Here is a 17,836-nt window from a genome sequence, read left to right on the forward strand (position 1 = left end):
TCCCCTATTGTGATGTCCCTGTTGCGGTAGTCCTGGATAAAGCCTTTCTAACCATTTTAACAAATGTCAGAATAGTTATTTCTCAACACTGCACACACTATCTATGAAAGGTTAAAGTCACAAGTGTCCCTTCTCCAAGGAGTGGGATCTGTCTAAATCTGTCATCTAACCAGAGAAGTTATGTGCCCCTGAGGCCACTGTAGGTTTCAGGCAAGAGACTGGCATTCCTGATTCTGCCTTCTCACAAGACTGGTGGCATTCAGCTGAGGTGAATAGACGGTGGGGAATGAGTAAACCAGGGAGAGGGGCTTCTGTTGAAAATTCAAATCACCTTCTGCGTTACCAAAATAGTGCTCTTCCACTTTAAACTCTGTCTACAGGGATAAGTACAGTCAGTATCCTAGATCCATTTCCTTTCATTTTACTTATTAGCTTTTACAAGCATTGAGAGCTGCCACTTCCTATACCCACGCAGCTTACTATCTACATTAACACAACTATTTTACAACACCCGGGACTGTAAGTTTAAAATGCAGATAAATCTATTGTTCATTTTAGAAACTTTCTAAGAGAGCCCCATCAACTCTTCAATAGAGAGTATCACGTGACCGTTCTGTACACTCTGAGAACCCCTGGTTTCAAAATCCTTGCTTCTCTGTGTCCACCAATCCTAAACTATTATATCATGACCTTATCCAATCCTAATCGATTCCTGTCCCTCACCTTCCCCAATGCTAAACTTTAAAGTCTCAATACCACAACTTTGTCTTGCCACTTCTGAGCCACTACCACAGCTATGCCAAGGTAGTGTTCTTCCTTACTGTGGTAAGAAGCAACTCAGTTTTGTCTTATCAACAGATGGTTTTGTTGATATTTGGGGGAGCTAAATTTGACTGCATAGAATAAAAAAGATTAATCTGATTTATTTTCAATGGAAGTGTCAAGGGGAGGTTCCAAGTACAACCCTTTTAAAACTGGATATTAAAGGAATGGGACTTGATATTCAGACCTAGAGAGTAAATTTCCCTCTTTTATCTTCGACTGCTAGGTTTGGAGTCAAAGACTGGGGGCAGGGTGGGGAAGGGAGTTACTCTGTGCCTGAAACAACAGATTATCTCATCTGATCTTTGTAAGGGAAGCACTTTTATCATTTATTGTTATTTTATGATTTTATTTATTTATTTTTAGAGCGAGGGGAGGGGATGAAGAAAAAGAAGGAGAGAAACAACGATGTGAGAGAGAAACATTGATCGGTTACCTCTCACAGGCCCCCAACGGGTGATCTGGCCTGCAACCCAGGCATGTGCCCCGTGGGGAATCAGACCAGCAACCTTTCAATTTGTGGGATGATATCCAACCAACTGGCCAGCCCAGGAAAGCACTTGTATTATCTCCATTTGACAAATGAGAAAATTGAGACTTAGAGACATAAAGTTACTTGTTCAAGCTCCTGCAGCTAGTAAGTTCCATCAGAAAGCTTTGAGCCCAGTATTCAGACTCATGTGACTACAGTCTTATTCACTGCACTCACTGTACTTTTCATGAGAGTTCAATAATCCATAAAAAAGACAAATGGGTAAATGAGTGTAATGCCAGGTGATACTGGCTTTAGGGGAGGAATTTACATAGTGCAAAGATAGCACAGAATTAATTTTTCCTAGGGGAGAAGAGGAAGGTTTCATAAAAGAGGTATTAAAAGAAAAAATTGTTCTGAAGCCTGTTAAAATAGAAAGAAAACCTTTATTCAGGACTATATAATAGGAACATTACTATAGGGGAGAGAGATTGTGCTCAACTCAAATACAGTAAGGGCAACTTGGGACTTACAGCTATCAAACCAAGCAAAGGGGTCAGTGGATAAAATATTACAAGGAGGGAAGGGTGGATTTTTGCTAAACTGACTCAATAGGATTTTTTAAAAAGGTTTTATTTATTTATTTTTAGAGAGAGGGGAAGGAGGGAGAAAGAGGGGGAGTGAAACATCAATGTGTGGTTGCCTCTAGCACATCCCCTACTGGGGACATGGCCTGCAATCCAGGCATGTGCCCTGACTGGGAATCAAACCAGCAACGCTGTGGTTTGCAGGCCCACGCTTAATCCTCTGAGCCACACCAGCCAGGGCCTTGATTTAACAGGATTCTTGCTGAAGGCAGGCTAGGTATTAATCATATATCAAGGGTAGAGGATTCTCTCTAAACGAACATAAGACTTTTAGTAAAATTGGACTTGGCAAAAACAGATACAGAAGCCCAGCGTTGAGGCCTAGACGAGAAAAGGGCTCAGAGGAACCTAACTAAAGTTTGGTCAAAGAGAGAGTCACTGTCAGAGGTGACATTTGATTTATTTGAATAACAAGCAATAAGCATGACAAGCAGAAAAAAGGATGGGGGAGAAATCTGAGATGCAGGGAGGGAGTGCTCACCTGTCACAGGACTCTCAGGCAGAATTCTCTGTGATGATGGACATGTTCAATACCTGTGCTAGCTGATCCAGTAAACACTAACACCTGTAGAAATGTGGCTTTTGCAACTGGGAACTGGATGTTTATAGAACTTAAATTTTCATAGCCATATGTTATCACTATCCTGGCTAGTGCAGATCTGCAGCATCCGGGTAACTGGGGTGTGGACTCAGGGAAGGAGATGTAGGAGGCAGCCTGGGAGAAGGGGCCCAAGCAGCAGCTGCTACTTTCACCTTTGCCCTGAGCCCCAGTGCTGCCCAATCCTGCCCAGCAGCAGTGACTCTCATCTGTGTCCTCTCAGCTCCACTGAAAAAGAAAGTGAGAGAAATGTTATCTCTGAAACTGGCTGCCTCTTTAACCACCTGGACTCTGCAATTTTATCACTTACGAAGTCCGGATACTTTCCATGTCCAGGCTGGATAAAGAGAAAGATTGGACAATCAATGGGAAGGAGACTATTAATAAGCTTGATATACCACTGGGCTTTTACCTGTTTTCAGGTCATGTGTAGTTTTTATACACTTCAGGAGAAACAGGAGACAGGTGTGCCTCACACTAATCACGTTTCTAAAATGTGCTGGCAAACAAAATCCCTATTAAACACTCTAGGGAGTCTTAATATTTTTTAAAAAATATTTTATTTATTTTTAGAGAGAGGGGAAGGGACAGGGAGAAACATTGATGTGCAAAAGAAACATTCATACAGCTGCCAGTCACATGCCCCCAACTGGGGGGCCTGTCCCACAACCCAGGCAGGAGTCCTGACAGGGAATCAAACTGGCGATCTTTGGTTTGTGATACGACACCCAAACCACTGAGCCACGCCAGCCAGGGCAGGAATCTTAATATATAAATATGTTTGCAATGGCCCCTTTAAAAATTTGGGATGGATATCTTTGTGTTTAAAAATTACAATAAATAAATAAACAAAAAATCCCCCAAATCTCACATCCTACCCATGTTTTCAAGACTGTTGCCTGAAGAGAAAAATTTGTCTGTTGAACACTCTTCCTTAAATTAGCTGATTCAAAATCAATTCTATGGGAATTACTTGGCAACTCTGTAAACTGTACCTAATTGGTAAACAACCATTTTTCTCTGGTGTGATAGAGGTTTGATTGTTATGCTCTTTTCTTTGAGGAAGAAACCAATTTTGCCTCTATTTGCAATTCTTTTCAACATTCCTTTTCTCAGTCAGCTGCTTGTTTTGAAGTAGCTGAACCTTCTAATTCCCTCATTGAATGAGTTAAGTCTTTAACACACATTCATTGTTATAGCTGTATGAGTCATGGATTTACCTTTTCTTTTAAAAGATTCTCTTAACATTTATTTCATTAAAAAAAAAGACTTTTATTCATTTTATTTTTAGACAGAGGGGAAGGGATGGAGAAAGAGGGGGAGAGAAATATCAATGTGTGGTTGACTCTCTTGTGCCCCCTACTGGGGACCTGGCCCGCAACCCCGGTGCATGCCCTGACTGGGAATTGAGCCCGCGACCCCTTTGGTTCTCAGGCCAGCACTTAGTCCAATGAGCCACACCAGCCAAGGGCCAGGGTTCTTTCTATGGAACTTGTTTCTAAGAGCCTGATCCACACTCAGAAAAGGATGCCCTAACAACAACATGAACAGCACCCTTCAGGGCAAGCTGCTTTCCCCAGCAGGTAAAGGGAAGATGAAAAAGGACAAGATGAAAACAGAATCCTGGGAGCCCCGTTGCTAGTGGCCCAGCAGCCCTGTCCCTGGGGGCTCTCTCAGACCCATCAGATATGTGTCAAAACGAAGAGCTGGAAAGCAGTGCCGGGCAGCAACTTCTGCTTCTATCTCACCACTGACAGGAAGGAGCAGTGTGCTCCAGGAATCCACTGCAAGGCCTTCGTGAAGCCACACTTTTTTCCTGAGCCTCACTTTCCTCATTTGAAAATAAGAGAAATACCAGGGGGTCTCTAAGATCTCACCTGACTTAACAAGACTCCTGATCTGTGATAATAGAGTTCTACAACATTCCATCATACATTGCAGACTTAAAGCAAAAATAGTAATTAAAAAAAATCTAAGCAAGCATATTTGCCTCACTTCCACTCCTTCCCCCACCCCTGGTACATATGTTGTACCAAGACTCTCTTTTGACTGGCTCAGGAAGGGCTTCTAGGAGGGACCTTGCTTCAGAGGAGCGGCAGCAGGGAGCTCATTCTCTCTCTCTCTCTCTCTCTCTCTCTCTCTCTCATTCCATTAATTACTTAGAGTCTCAAACTGAGAAACAGAGACTGTCAACTGCAGAGCAAACAACCTTCTGAGGATTTTGTTATCCTCTCAGTATTTATTTAGTCAGGTGGGTGCCTAAGGAACAGGAAGACAGTGAAAACAAGAGTTTCAAACCTGGGTGTTTTGCTTTGTCCCCCCACACTCTTGCCTCTGAGTTGGAGCTCAGAGGAGGGGACACAGTCTAAATTTTCTGATGACCGGAAGGACCTGCCCACCAACCCATTGCTTCAACCTTTCACGTTCAGGTTCTGAAAGGTTCTGCAATTGCCAGGTGGAGTGCCAGGTAGAGCTTTCTGTTTCTGGTTTGCCTGGCACAAATCACGAATGCTCTCCGATTTCCTGGCTGTCCCTGTCCGGCCCTGGAGGGGATGCCTGATAGGCGCTCAAGCCTGCTTTGCGCTACGGTGGGGGCAGCTTACTGCTCACCCTGTGTTTGTTGCTGTTATAACCCCTGAAGGCCAGTGTGCCAGACTCTGGCCTATTAGCTCCCTCTGCAGCCAGTCCTCTCATAAATAATCAGTTGTCAAGGATTTTAATGGAAACCCTCTGGAAACCGTAAATCTTTGACGCTCCCTTCCGCATCCTCCCCCTCATTTCCATCACAATATCACTCCAGAGGGACCCGAGACCACAAAGCAAGAGCTTGGCAGAGCAGATTGGTAGGACCCTAGGGAAAGAAAAAGGTGGGGTGGGGGAGGGGAACAGAGCTGGGACACTTGGTCTTAGGGAAGCATCTGCTGGGTGGCCAGTTGATAATGGTCACCTGGGCCCCCAGGGCCCTGGAGAGGGGGGGAAGGGCAAAATAGCCTGGGGCCACCTGGAGGAAAAGGGAAGAGGAAAGAAGACAGGATAGTAAAGGCTTCTGGAAGGGCAGCAGCTGGGCCACTGATTCCATCTCCCGCCCCCCAGGATGAATTTAAGCACCTCGTAGCAGGCTTTCTGTGTCTTCTTGGGGTTAAGCCATGCCTTTGCCTCTGACCTCCTGCCTGGGCAGATCAGCAGGTAAAGGGGCAGTGTTCTTTGATGGGAGGAAGATTTTCCCTCTACCAACTTAGGTCCAAAAAATAATGAAATTTATTCATATGCATATGAGAGCACTTAGTAACTCCCCAAGTAGCTAGGGATCAAGGTTTACATATCAGCTTAATAAGGGTGGTGGTGGTGGTGTAGGCCTTCAAAATGCGGAAGGCTCTAATGAGACTTGTTTACACAGTTGTTTTTGGAATGTCCATGTGTTGAGTCTCCGACTGGAGATCTCTCTGGAGATGGGGGTTGTGGCAGTTGACTCTCAAATACGGGAAGTTCAGATAAGGTTTCTTTCTGCGTCTACTGTAGCTCAAATGTTTTCACTCCAAAGTAAAAACAATCCTGGAGGGTTTTTCGAGTCCCTTCACTTGCGACTTCACTGGTGTCCTATCACAGCGCAGCCTGATGTCCTAGGCACACTCGCGCGACACAATATTCCCCATGAATGTGGCAAAGGCTTACATCCTCTAGGAAATCCTCCTGGACCAACTCCATCAGAGATGTGAAGCTTGCCTTCTTCCACGAGTCCTCTAGACTGGAGGTGTTCTGAGAAAGGCGTCTTTGGGTTTCTCCTCTTTGGGTGTCTCCCCTCCACTGCCAGAAAAGATTTCTATCCTCAAAAGAAAGTAATGATCTCTAGTCTTACGTAACTCTTACTCCTTGGGAATAAATAATTCTTTTTCACAGGAGCAGCTATATTTCACCGGCCTCGAAACAAGCATCTGGAAAATTCTCAAGAAGGAAGAGGGATGGACATAGGCAACAAGAATCCTGGGCTCAGTCCTAAGTGTGTCTCCAAAACCACTATGGTTTGGGAACTTAAAGTCGATTTTTTTGTTTGATCTTTCACCAACTCTGAGATAACCTAGGCAGAAACAGCTCTACTGGCTGCCAATCCTTGACAGGTAGGAGGCTGGGCTTAGACAGGTGTGGGTGAAAAAGGGGGCACATACTAAACCTGACAAGCTCAGAGGAGGCCTACATGGTGGCCTTACAAACTCAGAGACCCAAAGTGACCACATGGAGTGGTCTGAAATTAAAACTTTCTAATTAAAAGTGAGTCATGGCATGTAGTCATGTCCTAGGCCAGTATCTTCCCGACCAAGGTCAATCTTTACCTTCACTGAGCCTGTCTGTTGTCTTACTGCATCCCTTTGGAACCTCAGGGTAATTTCCTTTTTCCAAGGGCCTCAGGGCACAAACTCACCTGGGCAGAGACCCCCCCCCCATTGTTGTTATCTTGTTAACTGTTGTATACCCACCTGTGTAAAAGATGTGTCTATTCGTTTTACATTTTATCCAGTTCCAGAGATTTCCCCACTTTGCTTTCTCCTGCCTTGCTAATCTATCACCCTTACGTTTTCCCCTTTGATTCCGATGTATAAAATAAGCGGTAAAACTGCCACTTTCCGAAGCATGTTCTCAATCCGTTGAAATCTGTTGTTTCCTGACAATTGTCGTCAGTTTGGCCCGCATAAACTCATTAAGATTTTCTACAGGTTTGGACGTTTCTTACACTGACACAGGTAGAAAGCCAAGGAAACTACAATGGTTTGAATCCAGCCACTACTACTCTGATTCCGCACCTGCCTGAGGACTGTTAACATGTTGCTGTGTGAAGACAAGACCTCCTCGCCTTGGGCGGCCCTCTGTTGTTGGCCAGGTGAGTGGAGGAGCCACGACCTTACTCTCTGTTGGGAGTTGTCATGAACAGAAAAAGCAGAGCGGTTCTTTATAGGTTTGCGATACCCGTTTTACAGTTAAAGAAGGTAAGCGTCAGGGAAATCATGTCAACTGCCCGAGGTTACACAGGCAATAATATGCCTGAGATCTTGACTTCGGTCCCCATCCAATGCTCTCTGCCTAGCGCTTCCTGCACCCCCGAGGGTCTAAGTTCAGGGGGCCCCTCGATCAGCGCAACACCGCGGAGCTGGCGCTCGGGAGCCGGACGGTTTGGATCTGCGCCTGCGTACGACGCCCCGACGGCGAGGATAGCGGTGGACTGGACCGGGAGGGTGCGAACCCGCGGAGGGCGAGCGGTAGTCTAGCCCCGCGCCCCGGAAGCGCCAGCCAGCGTCCTCGGCGTCTCCCGGGACAACCTCCCGAGCTTCCCTCTCAAAGCCCTGGGGCAGTTAATTGGAATAGGGAGGGGGGCCTGGCAGCCCACCTCAGGGGCCAATGGAAGGCCTGGAAAGCCCTATATGCAAATATGAGGTCGGGGCGCACCCGAAGGTGGATAGAGCGCGGGTTGGGGTTAGGGGTTGTCCGGCAGCCAATGGGAGAGTGTCTCGACCCTTCGAGGAGGGGGTCCGCCAAGTGTGCTGGCGAGCGACCGGGGCCCGCAGAGCCGGGGCGACACGGGGGAGTAAGAGTCGTGGGTAAGAGCTCCCCAAAGCCAGGTGCTGGCCCCAGATCGCGGCTTCCTAGTGCCTCCCCGCTGAAACCCTGGTTCTCCACGCCCCCGATGTCCCCCACGGGGCTCAGTTCCCCAGGGCTATTCCTCTGCCCTCCCTGGTAGCGTTCCACTCCGGCGAGCCAGAGCCACTCACCCTCAGGTCCCCAGCTCTCCCTTGGCTCCTTCGCCTGTCTCTTCTCAGCCGGTCTCAGTAACGCTCGCCCTCTTCCCCACCCCGGACTCGAGCGTACAGCCAAAATACCCTCTCTCATTTCTCAACCTCAAGACCCGAAGCCAGGACCTTGCCCGCACACCGGCCCTGCTTTCCCAGCTCCATACGCCCTCCTGGCCTAACATATCGCCGGGGGCACCCTCCCTCCCAGCCCACCCCCGATTTCCCAGACCGGTGCCGCCCAGGGAGCTGTCCCTTAGACACCAGAGCTCTCTGGGATTCGCACACTCTCTCCGTCTCCTCTTTCCCCATCGTTACATCCTTCCCTTGATCACCTTTCTTCCTTTTTTTTTTTGGAGACACCTTCCGGAAAGACACTTCTGTTTTACACGGCCAGCACAGCCCTCTGCAGGTTCCCCCAGCCCCTTTCCCTCTCTTTTTCTCTCACTGCCGGTTGTTATTTCTCACCCTCCTGAAGGAAAATTCTTTTAGGCTTGAGGAAAGTTCTCTCTTGGGATTTGAATCCTAGAGAAAATGTAACACATATGGGGGTGAGTGGGAAGGGAGCGTTGGTATGTGGCAGCCACTTCAGTGTTGCTTAATTTGTATACCAGTCCTACTATTATATTTTCATTTTACAATATAGCCCTTATTTTTGAACCAAGCACTGCTTTAAGAAATATTTAATTATTTAATCTCTAAAACACTATGAGTATTACCCTCATTTTACTTATGAGGAAACTGAGGTACAAGAGGCTCAGTTCCTCGGCCACAGTCACCCTTCTAGTGAGTGGTAGAGCGAGGGTGGTCCAGATTCGTCTGTCTTTGCTAGTGACCCACCGAGTGTTGCGGGGGAAATGGCTGGGCCTGCGCTGGCTCTGAAAACCGCATCTTCCAGTCTTGCGGAATTCCTCAATTTCTGGCAGAATAAAAGATGGCATTTGAGTCAGCAAGAGTCTCATTGTTTCCAGTGAATGTGGCCGGTCATTCTCAGCACTTTTATTTTTTAAAGATTTTATTTGTTTATTTTTAGAGAGAGGGGAAAGGAGGGAGATAGAGAGGGAGAGAAACATCAATGTGTGGTTGCCTCTTGTGCACCCCCCCCCTAGGGACCTGGCCTGCAACCCAGGCTTGTGCCCTGAGTGGGAATCAAACTGGTGGTGACCCTTGGGTTCTCAGGATGGCGCTCAATGCGCTGAGTCACACAAGCCAGGGCTCAGCACTTTTTTTTTTATTCATTTATCTTAAACTTATAATGGACATACACTATTATATTAGTTTCAGTTGTGCAACATAGTGATTTGCCATTTATATACCTTAGGAAGTGATTGCTGTGGCAGCTCTAGTACCCATCTGCCACCACAGAAAGTTATTATGATATTAATTTTTTCAAGATTACATTTACCCATTTTTACAGAGAGGGGAAGGGAGGGAGAAAGAGAAGAAGAGAAGCATCAGTGTGTGGTTGTCCCCTGCACAAGCCCCACTGGGGACCCGGCCTGCAACCCAGTCATGTGCCCTGACTGGGAGTTGAACTGGCCACCCTTTGGTTCTCAGGCTGGCACTCAATCCACTGAGCCACACCAGCCAGGGCTATTACATTATTGGTTATAGTTTCTATGTTATACCTTACTCTCAGCACTTCTTATTGGCAAAGCCCTTGAGCAGCTGGGTGACCCCATCCCTTCCTTGTTAGCACATTTTGCTACTGACCCTTCAAGCCCTGCTGAGATGTGGAAGCCAAAAAACCATAAAAGGCATCCTATTTGATCCTGCCTGCATCAAAGCTCAAGACATTTTCTAGACAAGAAGTTTTTAATCTTCTTGGTGATCCTGTAATCACAGAGAAGATGGGGAATGGGGGAGGAGATAATTACAGTAATCCCCCCTCTCTGCAGGGGCATTTGGTCCAAGATCCCCCCGTGGATGCCCGAAACCAAATAGTACCAAATAGTATCTGGTACCACAGATAGTACCAAATACTGTATATAGTATGTGTGTTCCTCTTCAAACATAACTGATAAAGTTTAATTTATAACCTAGGCATGGCAAGAGACAAACAATAATAACCAATAATAGAAATTATAACAATAAACTGTAACAAAAGTTATATGAATGTGGTCACTCAAAATATCTAATTGTACGGTACTCACCCTTCGTGTGGTGAGGTGAGATGATAGAATGCCTGTGTGGTGAGACCAAATGAGGTCGATGAGGTAGGCATTATGATGTAGTGTTAGGTTACTATTAGCTTTTTGATGATACCTAGAAACTGGAACATTGAGCGATGACAATGTTGATGGTTGAGGGTCAGGAGCAGATGATGTCGATGGCTGGGGAAATTTAGTATTTTCAGACCTTGGCTGACTGTGGAAAGCAAAACCATGAATAATGGGGGAACCTCTGTATTGGGCTTCTTGGGATATACTGTGTCAGAGAGGCCAATCTGAAAGCAAGTCTGTAAGCAGACCTCTTACCTCCACATCTTGCCCGCACCCCGATCCGCTTCGACCTTTTCTAAGAGCTGATCTCTGGAAGCCCGCAGAGAGGTGCTTCTAGTAGGGGAATGAGACCAAAAGATAAAAAGGGGGGTGTGATGAAGGGAAACCTATTGTTTGGGGGAAGAGAAGGAAGTCACAGGCAGTTCTCTTTCTGCAGACGGAAAGAAAAGTTTAGGCTATGATGGTCAGGATAAAAGACTTGGCTAAAACTTGAAACTTGTTCCCCTATTGTTCTTAATCAAATGATTCTTTCCTCCCATTCACGGGACACTATTAATTCAGCCTTGCAAAAGGAAGCACTGAACATTTTCTACCGTTTGGCACCATCTCCAGGGGCACAAAGAGTAGTCAACAAGTACAGCCCAGAAATAACCTGCAGGGTGTTTGCATGGAACCATCCCGGCGCTCATTTCCTCCCCCTGGTGGCCAGTGAAGGTAATTTTCAGGCTTTGGTTGGCAGCCTCTGGCTTGGAAGATCCCAAGATCAACCCCCTTTCTAGAATGCCAGAAAACATCAGGCGTTTTTCACTGTCTTACCTCTCCTACTTGAAAAGGTGAACTGAATGTGTCTTGTGACATTAAGAAGATGGTAGTTACCATGTTTGCTACATTGGTACCCTACCTTAGTCTTTTTTAAACTCCCCAAAGTATTTGGTCCACATTGCCTGCCCACTAACCTGGCATAACAGAAAGATGCGTAGAGGGGCAGGAAGCCGGGGTTTCAGTCCTGGCTCCACTGACTTGCTTTCTGGCTTTTTGCAAGTCAAAACCTCCTCTAAAAATCAAACAGGTTGAACTAAACAGTCTCCACGGTCCCTCCCAGCTGTAATATTCAGGAATTTTATAAGAGCGTAGAAAATGTTCTAGCTACACCCTAAATAAGAGCCCTGGCACACTTTTGATGTTGGTAAAAGGAAAGGAAGGAAACAGAGTGGGAAATAAATACAAAGTAGAAGCGACAGATCTGTTCCCAGGCTATGGCAAGTCCGGGAGATCCAAGCTGTTATTGGAGGTGGTAATTTAGAAGCAGTTGTCTTTCAGGAAAATGATGTGGTACCAACTGATTCTTAACAAATGAAATCACCAAGACTGCTTCAGGCAGCCAGGACATCAGTGGCTTCACTTTATAGTTGTACGATTTACGGGTGATCAGCAGAGAGGGAAAGGCAGGGGTGGAGCATGGAGGAAGAAAAAGGCTGGGGGGTCAGACAGACCTAGGTTCTAATCCCAGCTCTGCCTCTAACTTTACTGTCTCCATGCCTTAGTCTTCTCTCTTCTCATCTGTGATAGGTTGCAAATGGTATCTATGATGTGGTATCATGAGGATGAGATGGTATGCATATAAAATGCTTTCCTGTAATGCCTATTATTTGGTAAGTAGGTTGTAAATAGTAGCTACTGTTACAAATGAATGAAACTAAGTGTTTTAAGTGCCTGCTATATGAGAGGACCCGAGGTCCATAATTATTTTATTTTTTTATCCTCACCTGAGGATTTATTTTTTCATTGCTTTTAGCGAGAGAAGATGGGAAAGAGGAAGGAAGAGAGAGAAACATTGGTGTAAGAAACATCGATTGGTTGCCTCCCGAACGCACCCGGACCTGGGATACACACCTGGATCCAGGATTGAACCCACAACCTAGGCATGTGCCCTGACTGGGAATCGAGTCCTCAGCCTTTCTGTTTGTTACAGGACAATGCTCCAACCGAGCCATAGCGGCCAGGGTGGTCCATAATTTTAAAAAGTGTTATTTATTTAATGCTCACAGCAGCACTTCTATTACCTAGATGAGGAAAATGAACCTTAGAAAGGCAAAATTAGTTCATGCATTCATTTATTCCTCCAGTTCATTCATTCAAGAAGCACACGAACCTCTGCTAGGTGCCAGACACTGTGGTAGGAGCTGAGAACTCCCATCAGGGAGTTCAGTCCAGGACCTCACAGCTGATGATAGTATTTAGTGAGCACCTACTATGTGCCTGACACTCTTCTAAGCACATTGTATTGACTCAAATGAATTAATTCATTTAATTTCCGTAGCTTCGATAGAGCATTGAACAGATGAAGAAACTAAGGCAGAGGGAAGTTAAATAGATTGCCTGAGGTCACACAACTAGGAAGTCACAGAGCTGGGACTTTAAATCCAGGCAGAATAGGATTTCTTAGCCACTTCACTATAGCTACTTTTTAGCACGTGATTTATTTTTATTGTATTTTTTAAAAAAGATTTCATTTATTTTTAGAGGGGAAGGGAGGGCAAAAAAGAGGGAGAGAAACATCAGTGTGTGGTTGCCTCTTATGCGCCCCCAACTAGGGACCTGGCCTTCAACCGAGGCATGTGCCCTGACTGGGAATCGAACCTGTGACCCTTTGGTTTAGAGGCCGGCGCTCAATCCACTGAGCCACACCAGCCAGGGCTAGTGATTTAAAGTCATATCTCTGACTGCAGAGGCCCTTATATCCAGTATGTATATCTCAGGATGCCAGGAGCAGCCCCTTTACTCTCCTTTAGGCCCTGTCCTTTGAACCTATCCCCTGCCTCCTTTGATTCCTCAAGGCTAAAAATTCCTTTTGACCTGATCTGGAAGGCAGGAGGGAAGGTGGGAAGCTCCAGGCTAGCAGGGAGTAACTGGTTGCTGAGGCTGGGGAAGAAAATCTGGTGGAGTGTAGTAGGTTCTACATCTGAAAAGACTGAGAGCGTGCTGGCTTCAGCCAGGTCGGATCTCATTCTTGTTCTGAAAAATGAGGGCATCAAAATGTTTTTGGTCCAGCCTTGGGGGAGGCAGGTTTTGTTCTGATTCCTTGCTGCTTGGAGGCCAGGTCCCTCCAGATGTCTCCGGGGCCAGACGAGTAGCCTAACTGAGCGAAGCAGCCTGAGCGTACGAACATGCTTCCTCTCTCTCTCTCAATGCTGCTGTGAGGAAAACAGTAACACAAGGGCAGCTGTCACCTGGCTTCCGTATCAGAGAGACCACAGGGAATGTTAGGGACTGGGGCAGACTCGGAAAATGTCTAAAGAGGAAGCCACTCTTCAGCTCTGGTTGTTTGTTGACACGAAGCAACAGGGACCTATTTTTCTGAAAGGAATGGAAATATGGATTTTTATGAAAAAAAAATCTACATTTTCCTAGTTACTTGGTAACTACTATTTACTACTATTTAACAGCTATAATGGGAATGGCACGCTCTCGTGGGTTGAGTAAATGTTTCCGCAGACCGCGTGCAGGATGCGAGCCGCAGGAGGCAGCCTTGGAGCAAGACACTCTCTTTCGGGAGACTTTGGGGAGAGACTGGGGGCAGGGAAAGCCAGGGGACCAAAGGCAAAGCCAAGACAGTCACATGCCTTCTTGCACCTGTCTCAGGAGCCATTGAAGTGGCTCAGGGAAAGGTAGGCAAGAATGCTATAGTGAACCAGTCCCTTTAAAAGTGCCTCTTTTGGGCTCAGTTTCTTGCTATGTGTGCCTGAGGCTCTCTCTTGCAAGAGTTAACCATTTGTTGTTCTCCTCTTTGAGGCAGACAGATGTAAGCAGCCATGACTTGTTCTTGCTACTTGAGCAAGGATTTGCAAAAGGGCAAAGACAACCCACAATTCCAGAGGCCAAATTCAGGGTCCGTTTTTCTCTCCTCAGGTTAACATTAACCTTTAGGTACACGGGGCCACTCCTTCTCAAGGGCTGGGTAAATAGGAGCCGCTGTGGAGGGCTAGGGGAGTGGAGCTGGCTGTTTACCTGGAAGGAAGGGAGCAGCTCAAGGTTAAAATTTCACGTGCCTTAGCCCTCTTGAACTTTGCCAAGAATGAGCCTGTTCACTGGGAAAATCCGACTCTCAAGGCCCAGGTTTCGTCGGTTAGTTGCACTGCGAGCAACTCTTTCTCCCCCTGCTCAGGTGTCACCACAAAGGGTGCTGGGTGTAAGTGGCGGCCTTCTTCCGCGAGAGAGAAACAAGTGGCAAACCTTGGCCGACTTAATAATTCTGCCTCCCTCCTAGAGGGGCTGTGAGCATTCAAGAGATGTGGCAATTCTTTGAAAAGCTCACATGAGGGTTTATTATTAAATTATTCATAGGTTACAGACCCCCCCTCCCCGAAATTTGGTTTGGGAAAGGAGTAGAGAGAGGTGAAAAGGTGCGGTGATGTTAAAAACATGGCTGTTATGGATAAAAATTGTCTGGAATTAGCAGGTCTGGGTACAGAGGAGAGGTGACTCCCAAGAGACTGTGCGACTCTGGGGAGCCTGCAGGAGCTGTGTGTTGCTGGCTGTAGCCCAACCTGGTGGAATCCCTCTGGGAAACAACACAGCGATATAAAGAAATAAGTATATAATATTCATAAGCTACATCATTTTCATAGTCCTTAACCTGGTAATCCTGGTTCTGGATATACATCTTCAGAAAATAATCCTTAAAAAGTAAAAGGACTTCTATACACGAAAGTGTGTATTTTAGAGCTATTTATGTAACAATGAAATGGGAGGCAATTGACACTGTCAACCATAGGACAATTGTTGATCGAATTCAGACACATCCCTTCAGCGGGGTATTATTACACAGCCATTAAAAACTAGAAATATGTACTTGGCCGCAACCAAAAAGATGCTTAGGACATGATATTAAGTGGAGAAAAAGCAGATTCAAAAATCTTTACACGTTATCGTTACAATGATATAAGAATGATTATGCTTAGAAGTTAAGAATAAAAGAATATACAAGAGGGCCAAAGTTGCCATGTTAGGGTAGAAAAGCTAAAGTGATTTCTCACCCTACCCTTTCCTAAACTTTCTTTACTGTTACAGTATTTCAAGAATGGTAATCATAACTTATAATAAAGATATTAATATCTTTTCAAAAAGCTGAGGAGTTCGTGAGGGAAGAACAGGTAGTCACCAGCAAGCAGGCATGAAGCGGTTTGGAGGTTGGCAGGGTTTTGGAGGTGAGGAGAGGAAGGGAGAACGCCAGAAAATAGCCTTGACGGTTATAGAAACCTTGGATTTGAAGGGGATAAAAATCAGTTCCTTGGGCCTGGGAAGTTCTGGGTTACCCAGAGGCAAACTAAGCACATTCGTAAGGATTAGTGAAACAGGGTATTAAAAACCATTTTAAAAACGACTTGATATTTGAAATCGAAGCAAACATCAAAGAAGTCATCGTGGGGGCGGAGGAATGAGAACTTTGCCGGACTTCCTCATAGGTGTTTTACAATTGGTCTTGTTTTCCTTTTGAATGGGGCCGTCAGGGAGACGCCAAAGGCTCTTCTGTGATGGGGTCTCTGGAGCTCTGCGTGGGCCCCGGGCCTGGACCTTGTTCAGTGAGCTGCAAGTCAGTCCTGCACTGCGTGAGCTCCAGTTGCTTTCACCTCAGGCCAGCAGATTGCGTGGGGGAGGTTTCGTGCTGCGTGGAAACAGTTAACAGACCTCCTCAAAGCACCTCATCTGCGCCCCCTGGGACTGACTCCGTCACCTAAGAAGGCTCAGGCCTTGGTTCTGAGGCTGTCTCCAGACACTCACTAATAATAAGATTGTTTATCAGGTGGTGCCACGCATAGCAGCATCTCAGCCTGCTCGTGGAAACCCCAGGAGGAAAAAACCAAGGCCAGGGCTGGCCGACTGAGTCCCTAAGGTCATAGTCAGTGGCAAAAGGTAGAATCAGCTCCCTCCTGGAGCCTTGCACCAACCGTGGAGGTGTGGTGGCATTTTATAAATTGCAACCTGTTGCCTAGTCTCTGCGTTGGTGGACCACCCCCATGAGCGAGGGAGGGGGTCCCCCTGCAGGTGGATCCAAGTAATTGCCATTTTCTCTGCCATCTTTCCAGCAGGGGGGCCAGTATTTCCCCAGAGTCTCCTCCCAGTCCTGGGAGATGCTCCAGCGTCAGCCTTTGCAAGGCAAGGAAGGGACAGAGTCAGAAAAGAGGGAGGACAGTTCCGTAGCAGATCTGAAAGAAATCGTCACCCTGGCTTTTGTGAGAGGGAACTCTGAGGCGCAAAGGGGGCTTCGGAATGCCCAGCAGCAAAGCAAGAAGAAGAGGAAGAAAAAGAGGTTAGGATTGAAAGACGGGGAGTGGGGATCCACGTTGGTAAGAGCAGGAGGGACCTGGGAGGAAGGGGGCCTTGGCTGCTAATGCATGGGGAAAAGAGAAACTGGTGAGACTGTCAAAACCACACCTCTTTCGGTTCACATACAAATAACCCACTTTTGATCATCTGGTTTATAGAATGAAATAATGGTGCATGTAATCAAAAACCACACTTCGCACTAGTCTTCATTCTATTTGTGTTTAGACCGTCTTTCGTTATTTTGGGAGAACTTGGTGTGTGGAGGGTTAGGTTTCACGCAGCCCCACCTGGGACCGGCTGTGTCTGCGTGCTCTCTCCCGTTCTGGCAAGCGTGCCTGTCTCTGTCTTGCTGCTCTTCTTTTTCTCTTTTCCAGATGATTGGTGATCAATCTATCCAACTGCCGATATGAGAGTGGTGAGCATCTGCGTTCAAGGAATCTGCCATGGGGACCCACTGGATTCCCCCAAAGGCTTGGGAAGGGTCACTCTTACGTATTTTTGAGGATGAAAAGGGGGGTCTCCAAATCCTGTTCTTGGCTTCTCTCAGCTCATTGAACTGTTTGAGGGAGTTGGGAAGCTCATTCCCAGAAAATACGGGTTTGACCACAGTGACGTGTATTTCAACTGTCTTGGTTATGGGGGGATTGACTGTGGAGAAGGCAGTGTTGCTACAACCAGTGGCTCTTTTTTAGAGCGCAGGTTCCACAATGGCCGTCCATGAGCTGAAGATGACCTACAGGTCTCCTTTGTACTGCAGAGCAGAGAGTCGTCGTTTTAACTTCCGGCTTGGATGCTTTAGGCTGGTCCTGACTCTGCTGGTCTGCAGGCGCTTCTCCTTCCCAGGCCCCTGAAGGCACTTGCGTTGGCGTTGGAATCAGTTATCAGTACTAACAGGGATAGGGGGGAAAGGGGTGAGATAGCATATATGTGGCTTTGAAATACATTGTGTGATTTTTTTTTCCCTGCCAATT

At 46.5% G+C, this 17,836-nt stretch overlaps 1 protein-coding gene across 5 annotated transcripts in view; it reads left to right on the forward strand.

The window, feature by feature from the left end:
- The first annotated feature begins 16,276 nt into the window (after positions 1 to 16,276).
- TTLL6 (tubulin tyrosine ligase like 6) overlaps positions 16,277 to 17,836 on the forward strand; it is a 28,340-nt gene continuing 26,780 nt past the window's right edge. For 4 of the 5 annotated variants that reach the window (XR_006653055.2, XR_006653056.2, XM_045182545.2 and 1 more), the window contains exon 1: positions 17,240 to 17,280. Coding sequence is in view for 1 of the 5 variants with exons in the window: in XM_053911849.2 (XP_053767824.1) it covers positions 16,670 to 16,847; positions 17,242 to 17,280 (217 nt within the window). In the remaining 4 variants the exon portion in view is untranslated. Of the gene's footprint in view, positions 16,848 to 17,239; positions 17,281 to 17,836 lie in introns of those variants that run through there. The other variant, XM_053911849.2, reaches the window with a different exon arrangement.

The sequence above is a fragment of the Desmodus rotundus genome, chromosome 9 (assembly GCF_022682495.2).
Source record: "Desmodus rotundus isolate HL8 chromosome 9, HLdesRot8A.1, whole genome shotgun sequence".
In the NCBI taxonomy this organism is placed as follows: domain Eukaryota; kingdom Metazoa; phylum Chordata; class Mammalia; order Chiroptera; family Phyllostomidae; genus Desmodus; species Desmodus rotundus.